The sequence below is a fragment of the Sceloporus undulatus genome, chromosome 2, assembly GCF_019175285.1.
Source record: "Sceloporus undulatus isolate JIND9_A2432 ecotype Alabama chromosome 2, SceUnd_v1.1, whole genome shotgun sequence".
In the NCBI taxonomy this organism is placed as follows: domain Eukaryota; kingdom Metazoa; phylum Chordata; class Lepidosauria; order Squamata; family Phrynosomatidae; genus Sceloporus; species Sceloporus undulatus.
In genome coordinates this window covers 9,796,099-9,817,448 of record NC_056523.1, presented here as the reverse complement: position 1 = coordinate 9,817,448, position 21,350 = coordinate 9,796,099, and the positions used below count along the sequence as shown (strand labels likewise).

The 21,350-nt window shown below is 41.8% G+C and overlaps 2 protein-coding genes across 4 annotated transcripts in view; one reads left to right on the top strand and one right to left on the bottom strand.

Moving 5' to 3' along the window:
* The window catches only part of LOC121921836 (zinc finger protein 383-like), a 50,749-nt gene that overhangs the window by 20,980 nt on the left and 8,419 nt on the right, over positions 1–21,350 (top strand). For 2 of the 3 annotated variants that reach the window (XM_042450442.1, XM_042450440.1), the window contains exons 1-5: positions 14,082–14,212; positions 16,140–17,200; positions 19,010–19,139; positions 20,525–20,607; positions 20,976–21,102. In XM_042450442.1, coding sequence (XP_042306376.1) covers positions 16,385–17,200; positions 19,010–19,139; positions 20,525–20,607; positions 20,976–21,102 — 1,156 coding nt within the window. In that variant the 5' untranslated portion in view covers positions 14,082–14,212; positions 16,140–16,384. Of the gene's footprint in view, positions 1–14,081; positions 14,213–16,139; positions 17,201–19,009; positions 19,140–20,524; positions 20,608–20,975; positions 21,103–21,350 lie in introns of those variants that run through there. The other variant, XM_042450441.1, reaches the window with a different exon arrangement.
* Positions 2,528–7,505, bottom strand: LOC121921982 (zinc finger protein 239-like). The gene is made up of 3 exons (XM_042450811.1): positions 7,392–7,505; positions 5,522–5,638; positions 2,528–4,885 (listed from the first exon to the last, which is right to left on the bottom strand). The coding sequence occupies exons 1-3, from the start codon at positions 7,411–7,413 to the stop codon at positions 3,828–3,830; spliced, it is 1,197 nt and encodes a 398-aa protein (XP_042306745.1). The 5' UTR covers positions 7,414–7,505; the 3' UTR covers positions 2,528–3,827.

Below are 21,350 nucleotides of genomic sequence, written 5' to 3'. Positions count from 1 at the left end.
TCTAGGTCCTCCAGGGCAACTCTGTGGTCAACATCTGCCATGCCCAGTGGATTGTTCTCTCTAGGAATCTCTAGGTCCTTCGTGCAACTTTTGGTTAACGCTGACCACAGAGTTGCACTGGAGGACCTAGATATTCCTAGAGAGAACATATTAACAAAATCCATAAATAATCAAATCTGCAAAAGTCGAAACCGCAAATGTGGAGGGACGAATGTATAGCATACTCTTTGTCTGAAGTGTCATCAATCATCTATGTTTGGGGCTGATAGGAGATGCAGTCCAGCAACCTTTAAAAGGCTTTGGGTTTCCCATCTCGTTTTTGTACAGTAACAATAAAGTAACCAAGCCCCTGCTCCAAGGAGTTTATAAAATATATTTTGTAACAGAGATGTATTTGGAATACATAATTATACTGATGTGATACCATCTTAGTAGCCATTGTTGTATCCTATGGAATCCTGGAATTTCTAGTTTGGTAAGCCATTATTTTTCTTTCCAGCTCCTAATATTCCTCCTTCTCCTGCTGCCCACTTTACTTGTTCTGATTCTCATCCCTGGATCGCTCATTTTCATCTCCCCGTCACTGGGCACCCCTCCTCTATCTTCTTCCTCATTTTCCTGCAGCAGGACCCCCCTAAAATTACATGAAAATTATCATATTTATTGCTTGTCATTTATCATTTAGTGAGTTGTGTGTGATGGCCTCATGTTGGCATGATGGCCAAACATCAACAGCTGACAAGTGCTTCCAAGTTAGTTTTTATTTATGACATTGTGAATACTTTTTTAACTTGAATTGAAGAGAAGATTAAGAATTGACTTGATGGCCCTGTTTAAATATTTAAAGGGATGTCCTATTGAGAAAGAAGCAAGCTTGTTTTCTGCTGCTCCAGAGAATAGGACATGAAGCAGTGACTTCAAATTACAAGAAAAGAGATTCCACCTAAATGTGAGGAAGAACTTTCTGACAGTAAGAGCTGTTCAACAGTGCAATGGACTGCCTTGGAGGATGGCGGACTCTCTTTCTTTGGAAGTCTTTAAACAAAATCTGGATGGCCATCTTTCAGGATTCTTTTCATTGTTTATTCCTGCATAATACTGGGTTGGAATGCATGGGCTATGAGGTCCCTTTCAACTCTTCTTTGAATCTACTCTGGGTTTTCATTCCAGCTTTAAAGGTTGAACCTCGAAACAGCTTCTGCACCTTGGACAGTTCCTTCTAAGTTCAGGACTAGACCTTGCTGTTGTTTCATGGACACACTGATATGAGAGCCATGTCACCAGCTATTCTGAAAGAGGCCTCTGTGCATGGTGTGTGGAGATAAGTGTCTTTTTAAGAGCCGGTGTCAATCTCCAGGGAGAGGCCTAAGACACGGGAGGCTGATAACACCTAGTGTGGTGTAATGCTTTGAGTAGTGAGAGATCTGAGTTTGAATCACTGCTCCACTGTAGACAGTGGACCAATCACAAGCTCTTAGAAGCATAGAATCATGAAGCTGGAAGAGGTCTCAAGGGGCAATGAGTCCAATCCCTGCTCAATGCAGGATCTTCAACTAAAACACCCCTGGCAGATAGCTGTCCAGCATCTTTTGGAAGACATTCAGAGAGAAAGACCCACCATATCTCTAAGTAATTGAAGTCATGGTCAAACTGTTCTTATTCTCAATGTTGAAATCTACCGCCATAGGTCTGGAAACCATGTCTATGAGGAGCTGGGTATATTTAGCTAAGAGAAGAGAAGGTTAAGAGGTGATATGATAGCCCTGTTTAACTATTTAAAGAGATGTCATATTGAGTAAGCTTGTTTTCTGCTACTCCAGAGTAGGGCCCAGAACCATGGATGCAAGCTACAGGAAAAGAGATTCCACCTAAACTTTAGGAAGGAATTAATGATGATAAAAACTGTTTAAGAGTGGAATACACTGCCTCAGAGGATGGTGGAATCTCCATCTTTGAAGGTCTTTAAACAGAGGCTGGATGGCTATCTGTCAGGGATGCTTTGATTGTGATTTCCTGCATGGCAGGGGGTTGGAATGGATGGCCCTTGGGGTCTCTTCCAACTCTATGATTCTATGTTCTGCAATTTTAACCAATAGGCCTGATCCTACCTGCTGGTGCAGCTGAAAACAGGGCTGCACCTTCCTCTCTGAGATAACCCTTGAGTTATTTAAAGAGGTCAATCAATCTTTGTTGATCTCAGCCTGACCTGCCTCACAGGATTGTTGTGTGGATAAATGTGGGAAGAGGAGAATCACACACATCATATTAACTAAATCTAGACACAACTTGTACAACTAAAAAATGTATTCGCAGGTTTTTAGTTGTACAGGTTGAGTCTTCCTTATCTGAAATTCTTGGGATCAGAACTGTTTGGGATTTTGTAGTTTTTTGGATTTGGGGATATTTGCACGTACATAATGAGATATTGTGGAGATGGGACCCAAATCTTAACATATGATTCATTTATGTTTTATATACATTTCTTGAAGGTAATTTACACAATATTTCAAATAATTTTGTGCACGAAACCAAATTTTGTGTACACCAAACCATCAGAAAGCAAAGGTGTCACTATCTTAGTTATTCATATGGACAATTTTGTCTTTTAGAATTCTGGGTAATAGAGACTCCACCTGCATATATAAATCAAGGAGGCCAGACTAGTATCCACAACACCCAAGTTAAAATGTTCTTTATTATTCTGAAGCTCACTGGGTGATCATGGCCAACTGTGGTCTCTTTAAACTTAGCTCACAGGGCTTACATTGCAATTAGATTGCTGTACTACACTATACTTCTTGCCACCCCTGACAAATATTTGAAAACTAAAGCTTTTGTAAGGCACTGTGACCAAAATAATTTCTAGTGTCTACTTTCATAATTATATGACAACAGTCTCCTCTAAATTCTTTTCTGGTGCCAATTCACCACCCTAGTTGTTCAGCTCTAAGTATTTTGGGGCCAATATATTTTAAGGACCAGTTCCCCCTGAATCTGCTTATATTCACCTTCTGAAACTCTGGTCTGCATTCCCCCATCAAGGCAACTAGTGCAGATGTAGGATGGAACGTTGTTGGTGACAGATCCTCTTTTAGGATTCCTTTCCAACTTGGTTAAGTTTGCACATAACAATAAGTCAGGTTGTGCCTTGTGGCATTCTGGTTGGTTGTGCCTAATCTCCTCCTGGAAAACAAACCATAGCTTGTTTGCCAGCTGCAAACCACAATTAGAAACCATGGTTTGCAACTTGTGAATGCCAGCTTTTTTTAACCATGGTATGGTTGCATATGAATTGAAAACTGTGGCTTGTTTCTTCAGTTCCTCACTCTGAAACAGAAGACGGTAAAAAGGTCATGAGAGGAGAAATGTAGAAATGAGGAAAAGTTACCGGTGTGTTCCATGGTCTGCTGGCCAATTCATGTCTAAAACACCAAATAGGGGCTAATATAGCTCACTTAGAACAGAGCTAAGAATTATGTGGCCCTCCAAATGTAAGACTGCAATTCCCCACATTCCTCACCCTTGGCTACATTGGCTAAGGATGACTTGTGCATCCACATCTGGAGGACTGTATCATCCTTAATCCTAGCTTAGACTGATGTGAAAACACAGCCACTATGTGATCCTTTCAACATCAGCTTAAATACAAATTTTAATTTAAAATTTCACTTTATTGCAACTTGCCTTATGGAGATTAGACAAAAGCTAAACGGTAGAATGTCTGTCCTTCAGAGCAATGCACCATTCTAAAAGCACATCAAAATATTTCTAGTTTGTAATGTGAGGACAACCACAAAGGGAAAAGTGTATCCTGGCTAGACTTTTTTTTAAAATGCTTTTTCTCCAAGGTGTATCCTCATGTGTCTAATAAGGTTCTCCCGCCGATTGAAGCGTTCCCCGCATGCCGAGCAGGGATATGGTTGTTCATCGGTGTGGATCCTCTGATGGCGGAGGAGATCTTGGCTCCAGCTGAAGCTCTTCCCACATTCGGAACATTTATAATGTTTTTCTCCAGTATGGATTCTCCGATGACTAATAAGGTTCTGGCTCAGGTTAAAGTTTTTCCCGCACAGGGAGCACATATATGGTTTCTCTCCTGTGTGGATTCTCTGATGGCTAATAAGGGACTGGCTCAGGCGGAAGCTTTTCCCACATTCATAGCAGCTATACAGTTTATCGCCTGTGTGGCTGCTCAGATGCCGCGTGAGATTCTGGCTGCGGCTGAAACTTTTCCCACATTCTGAACATGTGTGCAGCTTCTCCCCAGTATGGATTCGCTGGTGGCTACGGAGGTTCTGACTCCGGTTGAATGTTTTTCCACACTCCAGACACCTATACGGTCTCTCCCCTGTGTGGATTCTCTGGTGGCTTATCAAGGACTGCCTGAGGTCAAAGCTTTTCCCACACTCGTCGCACTCATATGGCTTCTCCCCGGAATGAGTTCTCTGGTGTCGATTGAGGCTTGACTTGTCACAGAGAGTCTTGCTGCAGACTGAGCACACATACGGTTTCTCGCCAGTGTGGGTTCGATGGTGAGCAGCAAGGTTCGTATTCCGGCTGAAGCTCTTCCCACAGTAGTGGCAGTGATAGGGTTTTTCTCCTGTGTGGATTCTTTGATGTCTTTTAAGGTTCGAGTCATCCCTGAATCCCTTCCCACACACGCTGCAGATGATCCTGTTCTCACCAGCATTTAATGTTTGCTGGACTTCTGAGAAGTCTCTGCCTTCAAATGCAAGAGATTCTTTCATCCAGTTCTCATCGAGGCTGCCATCTTGCTTTCCTAGTCCATCCAGATCCCTCCAATTCACCTCCACTACCTGAGATGTGGCCCTTTCTGGAAATAACCCAAATGGTTTCTCTTTATGCTCGTGTTCCTGATTGTAATCTGCGAGAACAGAGCAGATAATATTTTGAGATGGCAAGGGATAATACAGGAACATCAAAGGAGAGAACAAACCAAACTAGAAAACACTGAAGTATAAATTGCTTATTCATTTACTCATTTAAGAACTCTCTGGCTGCATCCATACTGCAGAAATAATCCAGTTTGACATCACTTTATGGCTCAGTATTGTGGAATTCTGGGAACTGTAGTACTGTAAGACATTTAGACTTTTCCATCAGAGAGCTCTGGTGCCCCAACAAACTATACATCCCAGGACACCACAGTATTGAGACATGGCAGTTAAAGTGGTGTCAAACTGGAGACTGTTGAAGTCTTCTTCTTTGGGGGTATTTAAACAGACACTGGATGGCCATCTGGGAGTGCCTTGACGGTGTATGACAGGGGATTGTGTTGGTTGTCAGGAAAGACTTGAAGGTACATAACAGCAACAAAATGGACATCCTCACACACAGAGAGACTGCTACGTATATAGGTCTGTCCCTGGGCTCGCCACTAAATGCATGTCAGAGGATTGTACTGGTTGTCCCTTGGGGATCTCTTCCAACTCTTATGATTCCATATTAACTCTTTTATCCTAATCTTTGTTAATCAAATTTCATTACAATTCTTACTCACCAGGCTCAGTCAAGAAGGAAATGTTTTCTTGGGATCTTCCTGGTGCTCCCTCTTCTTCTGATGAAGGATTTTCAGGCTGAAGGTCTTCCTTCCTATTCAATCCCACAGTGGCTTCATCTTTGGAACAGAAAGAACCCAGCAAACTTAGCCCACCTAAAATTCTTGTTCACTTTCATACTCAAATTTTGCTTTTGTTCAGAGCATTGAAAAAGTTATTCTTTGGACTACTTGCTCGCCAATTCCTCCAAAGGCCATGGTAAATGTGGGACTTCCAAGAGTTCTTAGAATTATTATTAATAATAATTAATTATTATATATACATTAAATAATTTATAATTATTGAAAATAATTATAAATTATTTTTATACCCAGTCTTTCCCCCCAAATCAAGACTCAAGGAGGCTTACAAATTAAAACAAGTCCAATATGGTGAAAACAACCCCACCTCACCCCCCCAAAAAATGTTAAAGTGGAATTGACTATTGAGAAAACTGTATGAAATTCATGAGCCAGTGTGGTGTAGTGGTTTGAGTGTAACCAGGGTTCGAATCATGGTTCAGCCATGTAAAACCCACTGGGTGACTTTGGGCAAGTCACAGTCTCTCAGCCTCTAAGGATGGCAATCGCAAGTCCCCTCTGAACAAACTTCGCCAAGAATACCCCGCGATAAGGTTGTCTTAAGTCGGGAAAGACTTGAAGGTACATAACAACAACAAAATGGACATCCTCACACACACACAGACTGCTATATCGGTCTGCCCCTGGGCTCTCCACCAAATGCATCTGAGGAAGGAGGCTGCAGTCTAGCAAAGCTTATGCTACCAACTTCTCTCTCAAAGGGGCTGCAAGATCCCTTTACATATTCTTCTTCTTATTTTTCAAAGATATAGCACTGTTAGTCTGGAAAATCAATATGCAAAGGGACCTTGCAGCACCTCTGAGATTATTATTATTATTATTATTATTATTATTATACTTTATTTATTTAGTGCTGTAGATTTACACAGCGCTGTACATATGATCAGTAAAATCAATAAAAATAAAACCTACCAATGGCGTACATTCTACAGGATAATAACAAAATACATATAAAACAACAGATAATAATACAAGATAAAGTTAGATAAAATAAGCAGGCAACAAATTAAAAACATCAAATATCAAATATTAAAAAAATCAGATAACAGTCAGATAAACAATCACACAATGCCTGCGAATGCTTCCCTGAACAATATTGTCTTCAGCCCAGCTTCAAAATTGGTCTGAAAGAGGAGTTGGGAGGCTCAAGTCTAGGAAAGCTCAGGCTACCAACTTTTCTCTTTCACTTGGTCTCAAAGATGCTGCAAGAACCCTTTGCTGTATATTATTATTATTATTATTATTATTATTATTATTATTATTATTATTATTATTATTATTCAAAGTTATGGCCCTGTTAGTCTGGAAAAACAGTATGCTAAGGCACCTTTTAGGACCTCTGCAACTAACTGTAAGAGGAGTTGAGAACCTCAAAAAACTCATGCTACCAACTTCTACTCTTCAATAAGTCTCAAAGGTGCTGCAAGATCCCTTTGCATATTATTATTATTATTATTATTATTATTATTCAAAGATATGGCCCTGTTAGTCTGGAAAATCAGTCTGCAAGATCTGTTTGCATAAAGGGGTTAGGATGCTGAGCATCCACATTTCCCCCTCCCTGACCTGCTACACTTTTTTATGCAGGGACTGGCTTTTTCATAAATATTGTGCTACAGTGGTTTCTTGAGTCACGTTGATCCCTCTTGTTTCATTTGCAGTGGGGCTTCCTAGATAATGTCTTTTCATCCCCTCTGTCCCCCCACACAATAAAAACCCTTACAAAACTCACCTCCCCTGTGGAAGAAGCTCATCTTGCATTGATGGGAAATACAAAGGAGACTTTCCCACGGTGTGTATGTGTGTATATGTGTGTGTGTATGGGGGATGATGACAGCTTCCTCCTCCTTTCCTTCTGGTCTCTCTAGGAATTTAACCTCATTCAGTTTAACCCTTTCAAGAGAGCAGCACTTGTGCTGTTGTTGTGTGCCATCAAGTTATTTTCTGTATGCCACCCTGAGATGAAGTTATCATAAGGTTTTCTTGGCAAGATTTGTTGAGAAGGGGGTTTGCCGTTGCTTCCTTCTGAGGCTGAGAGAGTGTAACTGGCCCAAAGTCACCCAGTGGGTCTCCAGAATCAGAGTCCAACACTCAAACCACTACAGTGCACAAAGAGGCACAATTTATGGGATTGCAAAAGATTTATTCTTGGTTTGTGGTAACTTGGAGAAGGCATTGAACACATGGATGAGCATCATACATGGTTCAGGGATGAAACTGCATGTATCAATTTGTTTCCGCTGTGTATCAAAAATAAAAAACTATGGTATTTAAAGCAAATCAGGTTATATGACCCTCATTCCCATTTGAAACCGGTTTCGATCCTACTTTGATCGATTCCTGTTGCAAAAAAGCGAGGCAAACGCAAAAAAAACATTTTTGCCAGACACTAGTTTCCTAGCTGTTCTTTTGGAAAGAATTGATTCCGAAGGGTGTTCAACAAGTGGGAACGAGGGATCTGAATCACATCATTCTGGAAGGGAAACACACTCCAGTGTCTCAATTTCCTTTTTGAATTGTGGTGCCCAGAACTGGACACAATATCATTCCAGGTGGGGCCGGACCACAGCAGAATACAGTGGCACTATTACTTCTCTTGGTCTAGACACTATACTTTTATTGATGCAGCCTAAAATAGCATTGGCCTTTTTAGCTGCCGCATCGCACTGTTGACTCATGTTCAACTTGTGGTCTATTTGGACTCCTAGATCCCTTTCACTCATAGTCTTGTTCAGCCAGGTGTCACCCATCCTATATCTGTGCATTTCATTTTTCCACACTAAGTGCATGTGGTGTGACCTATGGGCGCATGATTTAAAAAAAAAATGATAGAAGATTCAATTCATCGATTTTGCAACTCCTTGTAATCTGTGAGGCAAGTAGTTGCAAAACCATGAATCAAATCTTCTATCAATTTAAAAAAAAAATGATAGAAGATTCAACTCAGTGGTTTTGCAGCTCATAGTGAGGCAAGTAGTTGCAAAACCACTGAACTGAATCTTCTGTCAATTATACACACACACACACACACACACACACACACATACTTATCAAGCTGGGCTGCCCGGGTTGATGACGCACAGATGATTGACATGCATTTTGAAGCAGTGCAAACTAGTGGGGACGATATTCATGCCAAGGTGAAGGTGACAAGGTGGCACTGCTAAGATCTCTCAAAACCTTTCACTTCTTTTTAAGGTGCCAGCAATTATGTGAAGCTGATGATCACCACCCAATAATTCTTCACGGTGAAACCAAGGACATAGCCAGGATTTTGGGAAGGGGGGGGTCAAGACTAAGTGCTACCATTTTGAGAGGCTAAGAGCCCCCCCCCCCAAGACACAAAAAGAGGGTCGAGTGTTTACCCGCGACACCTTGATGGCACCACTTTAACTTCCGTTATGGCTTCGTGCAATGGAATCTTGGGAACTGTAGTTGAGTCATCTGTCAGGTGCCACAACAAACTACAAATCCCAGCATTTCACAACATGGAGCCAAGGGCAGTTAAAGTGGCATCAAACTGGATTATTTTTTCAAGCAAACGGGTCCTTCTGTGAAGGTGTTTACAATCAATAAATTCAGCTCGATAAAGCAAAGTGCAGCTGCTCGAGGCAAATGAGCAGCACCACTCTGTTCATGCTCAAACACTCTGCTCATGCTTTGAGACACGGTATTCCACATCTCTGAGCTGAGCTACGAACCCAGGCTGCATCCAACACATTTAATTCCCACTTCCAAGAGGGATTTTTAATTTTGAGACCACACACACAACAACACAACACACACACCACAACCCCCTTTTAATTCCAAAGACCTACCTACCTATCTATCTAATCTACCAGAATTTTTAATTCCAAGCCATTATACGTTCCTTTCTTTTATATTAAACAAACCCTTTTAAGAAGAATCCTATTTTGGGAGAAAAGCGGGGTATAAATCAATCATAAAAAATTAAGAGTGCAATAGTCCATCAGTGCATGGCTTGCATTATAAGACTTATACCTTTATAACATTAAAAAACTATTAAAATCACAGTAGGCTCAGAGTGCTACAGAATCATGGAATCATAGAGTTAGAAGAGACCCCTAGAAGGGCCCTGATCCAGTCCAACCCCATCTGCCATGCAGAACTCCCAGTCATAGCCATCCTCAACAAATTATGTAATGGAGGTGTCCATCTACATTGTAGAAAGATATACTATAGATAGGCTATGGAAAATACACCACCTTGAGTCCGTATATTGGGAGAAAGGCGGGATATAAGAAAATAACAACAACAACAATATCTGGGTATTGTAGTTTTTGTGGACATTTAGCCTTCTTTGTCAGAGAGCTCTGGTGGCACAACATACTACAAATCGCAGGTTTTTTCCATAGCATTAAAGCAGTGTCGAACTGGAATATTCTGCAGTGTGCAGCCTTATTAAACTGCAGTTCCCATCAGTCGTGGTGCTGCTGGATGATGGGGCCTGCATCTAGCATTGCCGGAGCAGGGCCATAGGACTCCACAGCCACGATTCATCATCTTAGATTGATTCAATATATATTAATTATCATAAAACATAGAGTTAGAAGAGACCCCACGAAGGGCCCTGATCCAGTCCAACCCCATCTGCTCCATTCAGGAACTCCTCCATCAAAGCATCCCCATTGACATGCTGAAAAAGGGCCAGCTAACTGTATTTTTATTCTATTTGTCTTTTAAAAAAGAGAAAAAACAAGGCTGGAAGGAAGCCTCTTGCCTTTTGCATCACAGACCCACCTCTTTTTTGTTGTTGCAAAATTCCAGAAATGGCTGTTTTTGAAAACATGAGTCCATTCTCAGGAGAAATGTCCAGAGTAGAGTCTGAGTCCCTTTCTCTCTGGACCTTCCAAAACCCCAAACTGACCCTGAGAGCATCTGGTCTGACCCCCAACTCAGAGAAACTTGGAAATCCTGAAGGTTTAGATCAATGACTGAATTATTGAATTATACAAGGCAAGTGGTCTCAGGGTTTTGCTGAAGCTCAGATGCAGAAGCACAAACATTTTTTAAAAATATAGTGCATTAAATTACCTTCAGTCTATGTCTATGAGATGCATATGAAACAAACATGGATCCCATCCCAGTATAATATCCCATTAGACATATTACTGTATATAAATAACCCAAAATCTGAAAAACTCCAAAATCCAAAATACATCTAATCCGCAAATTTTGGGTAAGGGATATTATTTATTATTATTATTATTATTATTATATTATTATTATTATTATTATACTAATTGTACATGGGATATAACAGCTAAAGTTAGAAGTCACCTTTTCTTTCTTTATATTTTCTTTAGAAGCTTCCTTCCTTCCTTTTTTCTTTCTTCTTTCTTTCTCCCCTTCCCCTTCCTCCCTTTCTTCAGTTCTCCATCCCTCTTATTCTTCTCCTTTTTCCCTTCCTTCCCTTCTTCTTCCTTCTTCTGCAAAAGCACAAGTGAGGAAGGGGGAGGAGGAGGAGGAGGAGGAGGAGTGGAAGCCGACTCTGAAGAAACGAAAGCGAAGGAGTCACAGGGCATCCTCTCTCTCTCTCTCTGAGCTTGCAAACTGGCGTTCAAGCTCCTTCCTCCTCCCTCCCCCCTCCATTAAAGCCACGGAGCAAGGGAAAAGGGGAACTTTTGTTTTGTCTTTCCTCTTTTCCCTCGCCGGGTTTTTAATGGAGGGAGGAGAAAGGAGCTTGAATGCCCCCAGCCTGATAGGGGGGTCCCCGACCCCCCAAATCCCCTCCCCCGGCTACGTCCTTGGTGAAACTCGAACTCAGGACTCTTTTAAGTGCTCTGCATTATAACTCTCTGTAGATGCCAGCCCTCTGGGTTTCAATTCTGCCCCCCCCCCTTGGCACCAACTATCTTTGACAGCCACACACCCACTATCAGTGTGTCCCAAAGCTAAAAGACTTTTCTCAATGTTGGTAGCATTTTTAATGCGTTTCTGAAATTACTACAGACAGTGCTTTTTGAAGCAAAGTAAGAAATTTATTTACAAGTCAGGCTGAATACAGTATCTCTTTTAGTTGATGGTGTTTTCACAGAGGGCTATGACGTATAAATACTTTATTAGTTACACAGCTTAACAGTTTCTTTAGCTTGTCTTTGCAACTGGTTCTTTATAGCTTTATATACTGTATATACTCGGCTATAAATTGACCTCATATATAAGTCGAGGGCAGGTTTTGGTGCCAAAATTATGGATTTTGATATGACCTGTGGATAAGTCAAGGGTAAAATGTAGGGGCATGTAATAAAGAATCTAAAGGATGAAACAATGCTAAAGAACTTAACCAAATTCCAGCAGGCATAACTATTTGTGTTCAAACTAAAGGCTGGATGGATGACAGAGGAGAAGTGGATCAGTTGAGGGGAGCATAGTGGGATGCTTCTGCCACTATTGCGCAATAACGCAAAGATTATCAAATGATGTCGTGCGACATCACAATAACCGTGTCATTATCCTGTGAATAAAGAGGAATTCTAGTGTCACTTTTTAATTAATGGGAAAATCCTATTAATAAAAAGTGACAGGAAATTTTCTGTTTATTCACAGGGTAATGACACGATTATTGCGATGTCACACAACATGATATGATAATCTTCATGTAATTGTGCGATAGTGATGGGCACATCCCATGTGTGATGGCCCATCACTTTTGCTCATTTGATAATCTCCTAAATTCTCACAGAACCTTTATTAAAGTTTTATATCTTTTGTACCTGTGAGTTCACTACTCACCAAACACTATGTCTTCTGTAGGACACTACAATAATTTAATTAAGGACACTCTTTGTCCCTTTCTTGGGCAGCTAAAACCCTTTCTAACTGCTCTCACAGTGGCCTTTCCTAGCCTCAGTGGCTCTTCACCCCTCAGAGCACACGAAACATCAACAAATTTCGAACCTACTCCTCCCATAGTCTCACCTTCACCAATTATGTCACGAAAGACTCACCCACCCAATTACTTTTCTTGGATGGCAGCACAATGGATCTTTTTTATACCACCGCTTCCACCAATTATGTGACAGTGATGCTCACTGTCCCGCCAATTCTTCACTGCGAGATTCAAACTTGGGACTCTCTTAAGTGTCTCCTGCACTATAACTCTTTGTAGCTGCCAGCCCTTTGGGTTTCAGATTTCCCCCCAGCTTGGCATCAACTATCCTTTGACAGCCACCCACCCACCACCTTCTGAATTGGCTCCTTTAAGAAAGGCCAGATCCACTTCATAACAGTGCTCCCAAGTCCTATCTCAGAGAGACAACTCAAAGATACCATGGTTGATGGTATCAAAAGTCTCCAAGAGGTCCAGCAGGACCTCCAGGGACACACTCCCCCTGTCCAGTTCCCAGTGTAGGTCATCCACCAAGGCAACCAAATCTGTCTTCATCCCATAGCCAGACCTACATCAGGCAAGATAAGAAGCAGCTGCCTCAAGGACCCTTACTGACCATGCATACGCAGCCCAACAGAAAGGAGTAAAGCAGATGATTCTGCCTTACTAGCTTCCCACAACATGTTTTGAAGGAAAAAGAATAGAGATCACCCAAAAAGAAATACAGTCGCCCCTTCGTTTTTGTGGGGGATCTGTTCCAGACCCACCCCAACCCCCCATGAAAATAGAAACTTGCCTATATTCAAGGCCCATTAGCTTGAATGGCAGCGCGCATCCACAGGCACCTGTGGGCATAGGCCACGGGGGCATGCCCCATTTTGTCCCCTTCTGTTTGCCACCTGCAAATGGGTGAGGGATGCGGATTTCAAGTCCACGAAAATGGAGGGGTGACTGTAATAAGAAAACTGGAAGCAGGAGAAAGAAATAACAAATTGGCCCTGGATACGTTTTGGAAGAAGCTTTCAGATAATCTCTAGGAGGTTCAGAATGCTTATTTATTTATTTATTTATGCATGCAGCCCTGACTTGATCTGGTTCTTTAATTTCAAACACGCATATTGTTAGTTTTGAATAAAAAGTTTGCTGAAACATATTGAATTGCTCTTTTTTGGTGGCATAGGAACCTGTCCCAGGGCGCATCTACACTGTAAAAATAATGCAGATCTACAGTCCTATAAGCCCCATATGGCATGCTGGGATTTTTCATTTGACCAAGCCCTTAGCCTTCTCTACCCTGGTGCCTCACCAAACTACAAATCTCAGGATTCTGTAGGCTAGAGCCATGGCAGTTAAAGTGGTGTCAAACTGTGTTATTTCTACAATGCAGACGCACCTTTTCCACACAATTTCTTTCTCTCTCTTGGGTACCAAATGATCTGGTAAAGAAGCTGTGCCCAAGAACATATGGACTTGGTGAGCTGCAGATACTATTATTCTTTTTTCTAAAGGGTTAAAACAGACTGAGCTGAGATGCCTAGAAAGGCCCATGAAAGCTTAAGAGGGAGGGATGGAGGAAAGAGAGCTTCCTGTATTCTTCTTCTTTTTGTTTTTGCCTTCCTCCCTTTTTTGGAGAGGACTTGGGGAACTGTCTCTTTGGCTTTCTCAGCCCTTCCTTGGTTCACAGAGAGAAATCCCAAAAGGTACCCAAGTGAGGTGTGCAGGGCTGTATGGGATGATGGGATGCATTCAAAGGGAAAGAGGAGATGGACAAAGGGAAGGCAGATCAGCAAAGGATGGATGGGAGGATACCCAAAGGAGAAAGATCACCAGGGCTGACCCCTGGGCATTAAAGTAGAGAGATCCTATATTCTTAGCCTAAGGATTGCAAATAACATGCAACCTGGCCAGGTTATTTCTTCTTATGGGTCTTTTCTAGACATCATCATCATCATCATCATCATCATCATTTTAAAAAGGGAAGGATGCAAAGAGATTTCCTTACCACCGACCATTTAAATTGTTTTTGCTGTGTTTTGATGGCTGTAGTGTAAGGCTTTGAATTGGTTTTAGAGCTTGCTTTGTGTTCAGAGGTGCACTGCTTTGGATGCTTTTTAAAAATATTATTATTATTATTATTTGGAAAGGCAGAGTGGAAATACTGGACAGAGAAACTATAAAAAGAGCAAAAGGTGCTGATCTTGTGTCCTGGGTCCCAAAGTGCCAGCCGTGATAAAAACAGGGAGGGGGGGAGGGAGTGGAAATTAAGCAGCCAAAGTCAGAGCCTTTTCTGCGATCTCTATGTATAAGCCATACAAGACCACTGGAAATAAATAGAGCAGATAAAGAACATAATCACTATATTATTATGGTTATTATATAGTGTATACTAGTATGTAGAATATAATTATGAATCCATCTGTAGTTGAGATCCTTCCTTTTTGTATTTGTTTTGATTTAGAATGCTGCCTCTACATTGCAGAATTAATGCGGTTTGACAATCCTTGAACTGCCATGGCTCAATGCGATGAGATTCTGGGATTTGTAGTTTCGCCGGGTGTTTAGCCTTCTCTGTTGGAGAACTATAAATCCCAGGGGTCCATAGGATGGAGCCATGACAGTGAAAGCGGTGTCAAACTGCATTAATTCTCCAGTGTGATGCCAGCCTAACATTCTGCTAGCCATGCTATGTGTGTATTTGTATTCTGGAAGTTGTAGTCCAAAACAGTAATTTCTCCCTGATCCCTGGTATTAGCGTTGATAATCTGAATGGAACCTTCATGTTGTGGAGCAGTGTATCTTAATTTCAGGTGCTGAGTAGGAAAGCAGAGGGTTTGTTGCCTTCACGGTTATCTTTGTGAGTTCTCTGGAAGAATATGTTCTGGGACTTGTAGGACACAGGGCGTTGGCACTTTGGTAAGATTTGACATAACAAAAAAGTTGCAGGGTAGGGAGTATAGCAGGAAGAGTGGGTCCTCCAAGATCCTGAAGAAATCTACTCTGGATTCCCCAACACCAGGAGTTGCTGGAGCCTTTGAGACAAAGGTCTTGCAATAGATATTAATCTATTCGGTTTCTTAGGGTTGTCAAAGTGAAAATTTGAGATGGCTCCTGTGTCTTTAATGGTTATGCAGAAGAGGGAATTTCAGTCATAACAAGCAAGACCTGCCAAGCAAGACCTGATGAAATTTCCTCTTCTAGGCTGCTGCCACACTGCAGAATTAATGCAGTTTTAACACCGCTCAAATTGACATGGCTCAATGCTACTTAATAATGGGATTTGTCGTTTCTGGTGGCACCAGAGCTCTCTGGCAGAGAAGGAAATGCCTCGCAAAACTACCGTTTCCAGAATTCCATAGCATTAAGCCATGGCAGTTCAAGTGGTGCCAAACCAGATTATTTCTGCAGTGTGGATGCAGCCAAGAAGTGACCTTTTAATCTGTGAAGTTACTAATACTACATTTTACAATTTCCCAAAAATGTCAATTCCACCCCAAAGAAAAACATTTTTTTTGCATGACTTCCAAATTTCCAACAAATTGACATCTCTGTTACCAAGTATTGCCTACAAAAAAGACTCTTGGTTTTGTTTTAATTTGTTGTGGTTTGTGTGTTCTTTTTTCCCTTCAGGGAGCCCACTTCCTCCTGATTTAGAAATGAAGCCGACTTCTGCATTGCCTATCATTCCTGCTTACAGTTCATTGTATTACCCATTGTCCACACCTTCAGATCCTAACAACACAATGTCACTGCCTTTCTGAATGACTGGATGACTTACAGGCCTCCAAGCCAGTGCCTGTACTGTTTTCTCTGTAACGTATCTGGTGGGGGGGAAAAGAAGAAAATTGGGAAACCATCCCTTCTGAGGTCAAACTATGTCTGGAAAAGGAGGTGCTGTGGCAGCACTAGACCTCCAATTTCAGCATTTCTTTGCTCACAGGTTTTCTGCGGGCATTAAAACGGAAGAGGCAGAAGCACCCGATTTGACCTATAGGGATTGGAGACCAAGAAGAGATGGTTGGAAGGGCCACCATTTTGCCGCCACTGGGGCTGCCAAAGGATTCCCAAAATGGCTCCCATTACAGGTTAAGCAGGAGCCGGAGGAAGGGTTGGCCCAACATTGGGAAGTCCAGTGGCAAGAGTTTTTGAGGGCACTGCAACCCTCTCAGATGATCTGGGAAGATCCACAGCCACAGTGGGTTGAAAAGAACGCCAGTGAATTATCTTTAGTCTCCTTTGAAGGAGAAATGGAAAACAGCCACTGGCCTACAGCAGATGGGGCAGCCGCGATATCACCAGGTGCCAATGGAGAAGGTCCCAAAGATTCTAAGAATCTGGACACTGGAGATGAAGAAAATCACAAGACAGCGAAGGAAGATGTTCTAGCAGAAGAGGACATTGGGACTGAGATCCAGCGTAAGCGGTTCCGGGATTTCCACTACCGGGAGATGGAGGGACCCCGTGGGGTTTGCAATCTACTCCGGGAACTCTGCCGTCAGTGGCTGAAGCCAGAGAGGTCCACCAAGGAGCAGATCCTAGAGATGGTGATCCTGGAGCAGTTCCTGACCATTTTGCCTCAAGAAATGCAGAGTTGGGTCAAAGGAGGAGGACCGGAGACTTTGGCCCAAGCAGTGGACCTGGCGGAGGAGTTCCTGCTGAGCCAGGAAGAGTCCAGGGGATGGGAACGGCAGGTGAGGGGGTCAGATACAGCAGGAAATATTGGAAGATTTTTTGCATTCTCCTCTTTCCCCTCCTTAAATAGATAAATTTTCCTGTATGCAAATTCTGCTGTCTCTCCCTCTTGCAAACATCTCATCTGCTCTTACTGAATCACAAGGCAATAACTTTGCAAATTGGTAAACAAACCATGTGAGTCAGGTCGCTCACCCTTCTGGGTAGTGCACATGGACTCACATGGATTTTCTGCTGACCTGTTGGGTTCCCCATCTTCTTTCTCTCTCAACTTTCTTTGGAAAGATGGTGAGATAAAGATTTCTTCTTTACTTGAACTATTCCTTAGCTTGGTTAGGATATAGTCTTTATGCATATGTAAATTAAAGCCATTAGTAAACTTTTGTTTAAACTTCAAGCTACTTGTGTTGTTTTTGAGTTAGTCTCAGTTTCTAGAGAAGCATACATAGACAAGGACACATTTCTGCTACTCTACTGATTTAAAGCTAGACCCTAATAGGCTTGGCTTTGATATTTAAATATTTTGGTTTTTTTAACAAAGGCTGAAGCCTTAGGAAACCTGAATTGCCCTACAGGAACTGGTTTCAGGTGGGTTCAAGGTGCCTGTCTGTGACTATTAGCAGATAAAACCAAGGGTGGCTGGCAACTTAGATGTTAGGAAGAACATTTTAGCTGCAATAGCTGTTTAGCAGTGGGATACACTGCCCTGGAAAGAGATTAATGGGTTCTCCGTCTACTATTTTTACCGTTATTATTATTATTATTATTATTATTATTATTATTATTTTAGTTACAGTACTAACCTTATATACTTGACTACAGTCCAAAACACACTGCAGAAATAATCCAGTTTGAGACTGCTTTAACAGTCCTGGCTCAATGTGAAGGAATCCTGGGAACTGTAGTTTATTGTGGCACCAGAGCTCTCTGATAGAGAAGGCTAAATGTCTCACAAAACTACAGTTCCCAGAATTCCATAGCATGGAACCATGGAATCATAGAATCATAGATTTGGAAGAGATCTCAAGGGCCATCCAGTCCAACCCAATTCTGCCCTGCAGTAACTCTCAATCAAAGCACCCCGACAGATGGCCATCCAGCCTCTGTTTGAAGACCTCTAAGGAAGGAGACTCCACTACACTCCGAGGAAAGAGTGTGTTTCACTGTCAAACAGCCCTTACTGTCAGGAAGTTCCTCCTAATGTTGAGGTGGAATCTCTTTTCCTGCAGCTTGCATCCATTGCTCCGGGTCCTAGTTTCTGGAGCAGCAGAAAACAAGCTAGCTCCCTCCTCAATATGACATCCCTTCAAGTATTTAAACAGGGTTATCATATCGTTGCAGTTAACGTGGTGTCAAACTGGATTATTTCTGCAGTGTGTTTTGTACCTATAAGTCAATTTCATTTTTAATTTGAGGGCAGATTTGGGGGTCGAAATTATGGATTTTGGCTTGGCCCATGGATAATTTGAGGGTAAAACTTAGAGCCATGAACAAAGGATCGAAAACATAGCGATTTCCAAACTTTGGTTCTCCTAATGTTTCGGACTTCAGCTCCCAAAAGTCCCAGCCAGCTTGGCCAAAAGTCAGGAATTCTGGGAGCTGAAGTCCAAAAGAAAAAGTTTGGTTTATTACCTATGAAGGCATGTGAACAAATGTGGCCCTAGGCAATAAAAACAAAAAGACTGCCCACCCCTTGTTTAGGATATATCTATTACTTTTTGGTGCCACCCTTCCTTGTTGTGCCTATCTGTCCACTGTTATTATTAGTATTATGGTGAGATGTGAGATGACCCTCTCTTTTATTCCAGATGCTGTCTGAGGCAGAAAAAGAGGGATCTGCTGGGGACTTCCTGCTTCCTTATATTATCAAACCAAGACAGCCACTGCACAAAGGAATGAAAGCGGAAACAGTGGACAACGAAGATTGTGGCTTGCTTGGTAAGGACCAGGATTGCCTCAGGAGGGATGTGGAGAATGACATGAGAGAGTAGAGCTTAGGAACGTCTCTGTTGGACTACAGCTCTCAGAATCCCTACTTGTATGGGCAGGGTGTTGTAGTAGGAAAACATCACCTTTCTAAGCAGTATTCTGGGGTAACTGTTTTGGCCAGGCGTCAAAATACAACAAAATACAAAGTCTACAAAACAGTGATACCAAAAAAGCACAAAAAAATATCATGCGAGCATTTGTTGTCTCACTGGCCAGCTTTTGGGCACCTCATTTCAAGAAGTCTGTAGACAGGTTGGAGCAGGTTCAGAGAAGGGCAGCAATGATATGAAGAGGTATGAAGACAAAACGTAGGAGGAAGGGTTGAGGGAGTTGGGCATGTTTAGCATTGTGGAGAGAAACTTAGGATTGGCATGACTGCACTTTTAAAATATCTAAAGGGCTGTCGCCGAAAGAAGGGTGCAGGTTTGTTCGCTGATGCCCCAGAGAGTAAGACCAGATTACAGGAGGGTAGATTTCAGTTGAACATTAGAAGGAGCGTCTTGCCAGTTGGACCAGTTCAACCGTGGAACCAATTATCTAGCAAAGTGCTGGGGTCTTTGTACATCTTCCAAATGAGACTGGACAGCTACCCGCTGGAGATGCTGCAGATGGATTTCTGAAATTGAGTGGGGGATTAAAACAGATGGCCTATAGAGCCCCTTTCAACTCTATGGTTTACACCTTTTCTTGATCTAGCTTAGCCAAGCCTGTTGGCATTCTTTACTTTCTTTAGGCATATACTACATATACTCAACTATAAGTCGACCTCATGTATAAGTCGAGGGCATGTTTTGGGGCCAGAATTACGAATTGTGATCTGACCCATGGATAACTTGAGGGTAAAACTTAGTGGTGTGTAACGAAGGATCTAAAGAATGAAGCAGAGGAAAACAATGCCAAAGTACTTTAAAAATTCCAGCAAGCATTACTGTTTGTGATCACACTAAAGGCTAAATGGATGAGAGAATAGAAGAGGGTTAGTGCTTCCAGGACAGATAATGCTCTTGCCTTTCACTTGGGGATGGTTCCCTTTTTTATAAGAATTAAAGTAGAGGACTTACATTACCTGTAGTATAAGTCGATCCAGGTTTTTGAAGTCAATTTTTTGACTAAAATTTCTAGACTTAAAACATGAGTATATACATTAAATAAACCACCAGTATTTTTGCTCCATTTGACCTATGGGGACTATGTGATAATTGAATTTATTCCTATCAAATCTCTTCCCCCCTTTCTTAAGTAAAAAACCTCAAAGATTATGTTTTGCAATTTCGTATTTCTCTCAGAGCCTAGGAAATTGTTTTAAATTACTATTCTCTGTTTCCACTATCCAGGCTGCAAGATAGTGAGCGAGGGAATGGCACCTGTGATACATTCTGAGTCATCTCTTCCTCATACTACCCTAGTGCCAGCTCAGGTAAGGGATGAGGACTGCAAGGAAGGTTGTCAGATGAATGGAGGTACGATAGCTGACAGCCAGTTTGGTAGAGCAGTGAAGAGTAGTGAACTGAAATTTGGGAGATCCTATTTTTACTCTTCACACTAACTCAGGATCTAACTCAGGATTGTTATATGGGGATAAATGTGGGAGGTTCACACGCTCCACCTTGTAGAGAGATCTTGTAGCACCTTTGAGACTAACTTTCAGTGCTACAAAGGCGCTACAAGACTTCTCTACATACTGATTCTACAGACTAACGCGGCTATATCTTTGAATACTCCACCTTGTGTTAATTTTCCTGGGTGGCCAAGAATGTTGCGAAATTAATATTTTCCTTCTTTCAGGTTCAGATTACTTTTGAGGAAGTGGCTGTACATTTCACGGAGGCAGAGCAGACCCTCCTGGATCAAGACCAAAGCTCCTTGTACAGGGAAGTGATGCTAGAAAATTACAGAAACATGGCTGCTTTGGGTAAGACTCTAGGCATTTACACTTTCCTTTGAAAAGGGAAGTTTGGTTTAAAGTTACCCCCAGTTACACTGACTTACTTTATTTATTTATTTATTTGGCTTTATACCTGCCTTTCTCCCATCATGGGATTCAAGGCGGCCATTACTCTTATGACTTAATTCTTAAATGTACAATATTCTTAGCTGTTCATGGCCCCATTCCCACTACATAATAAGCTGGTTTGCAAACCAGTTTGAAGTGGTTTAAAT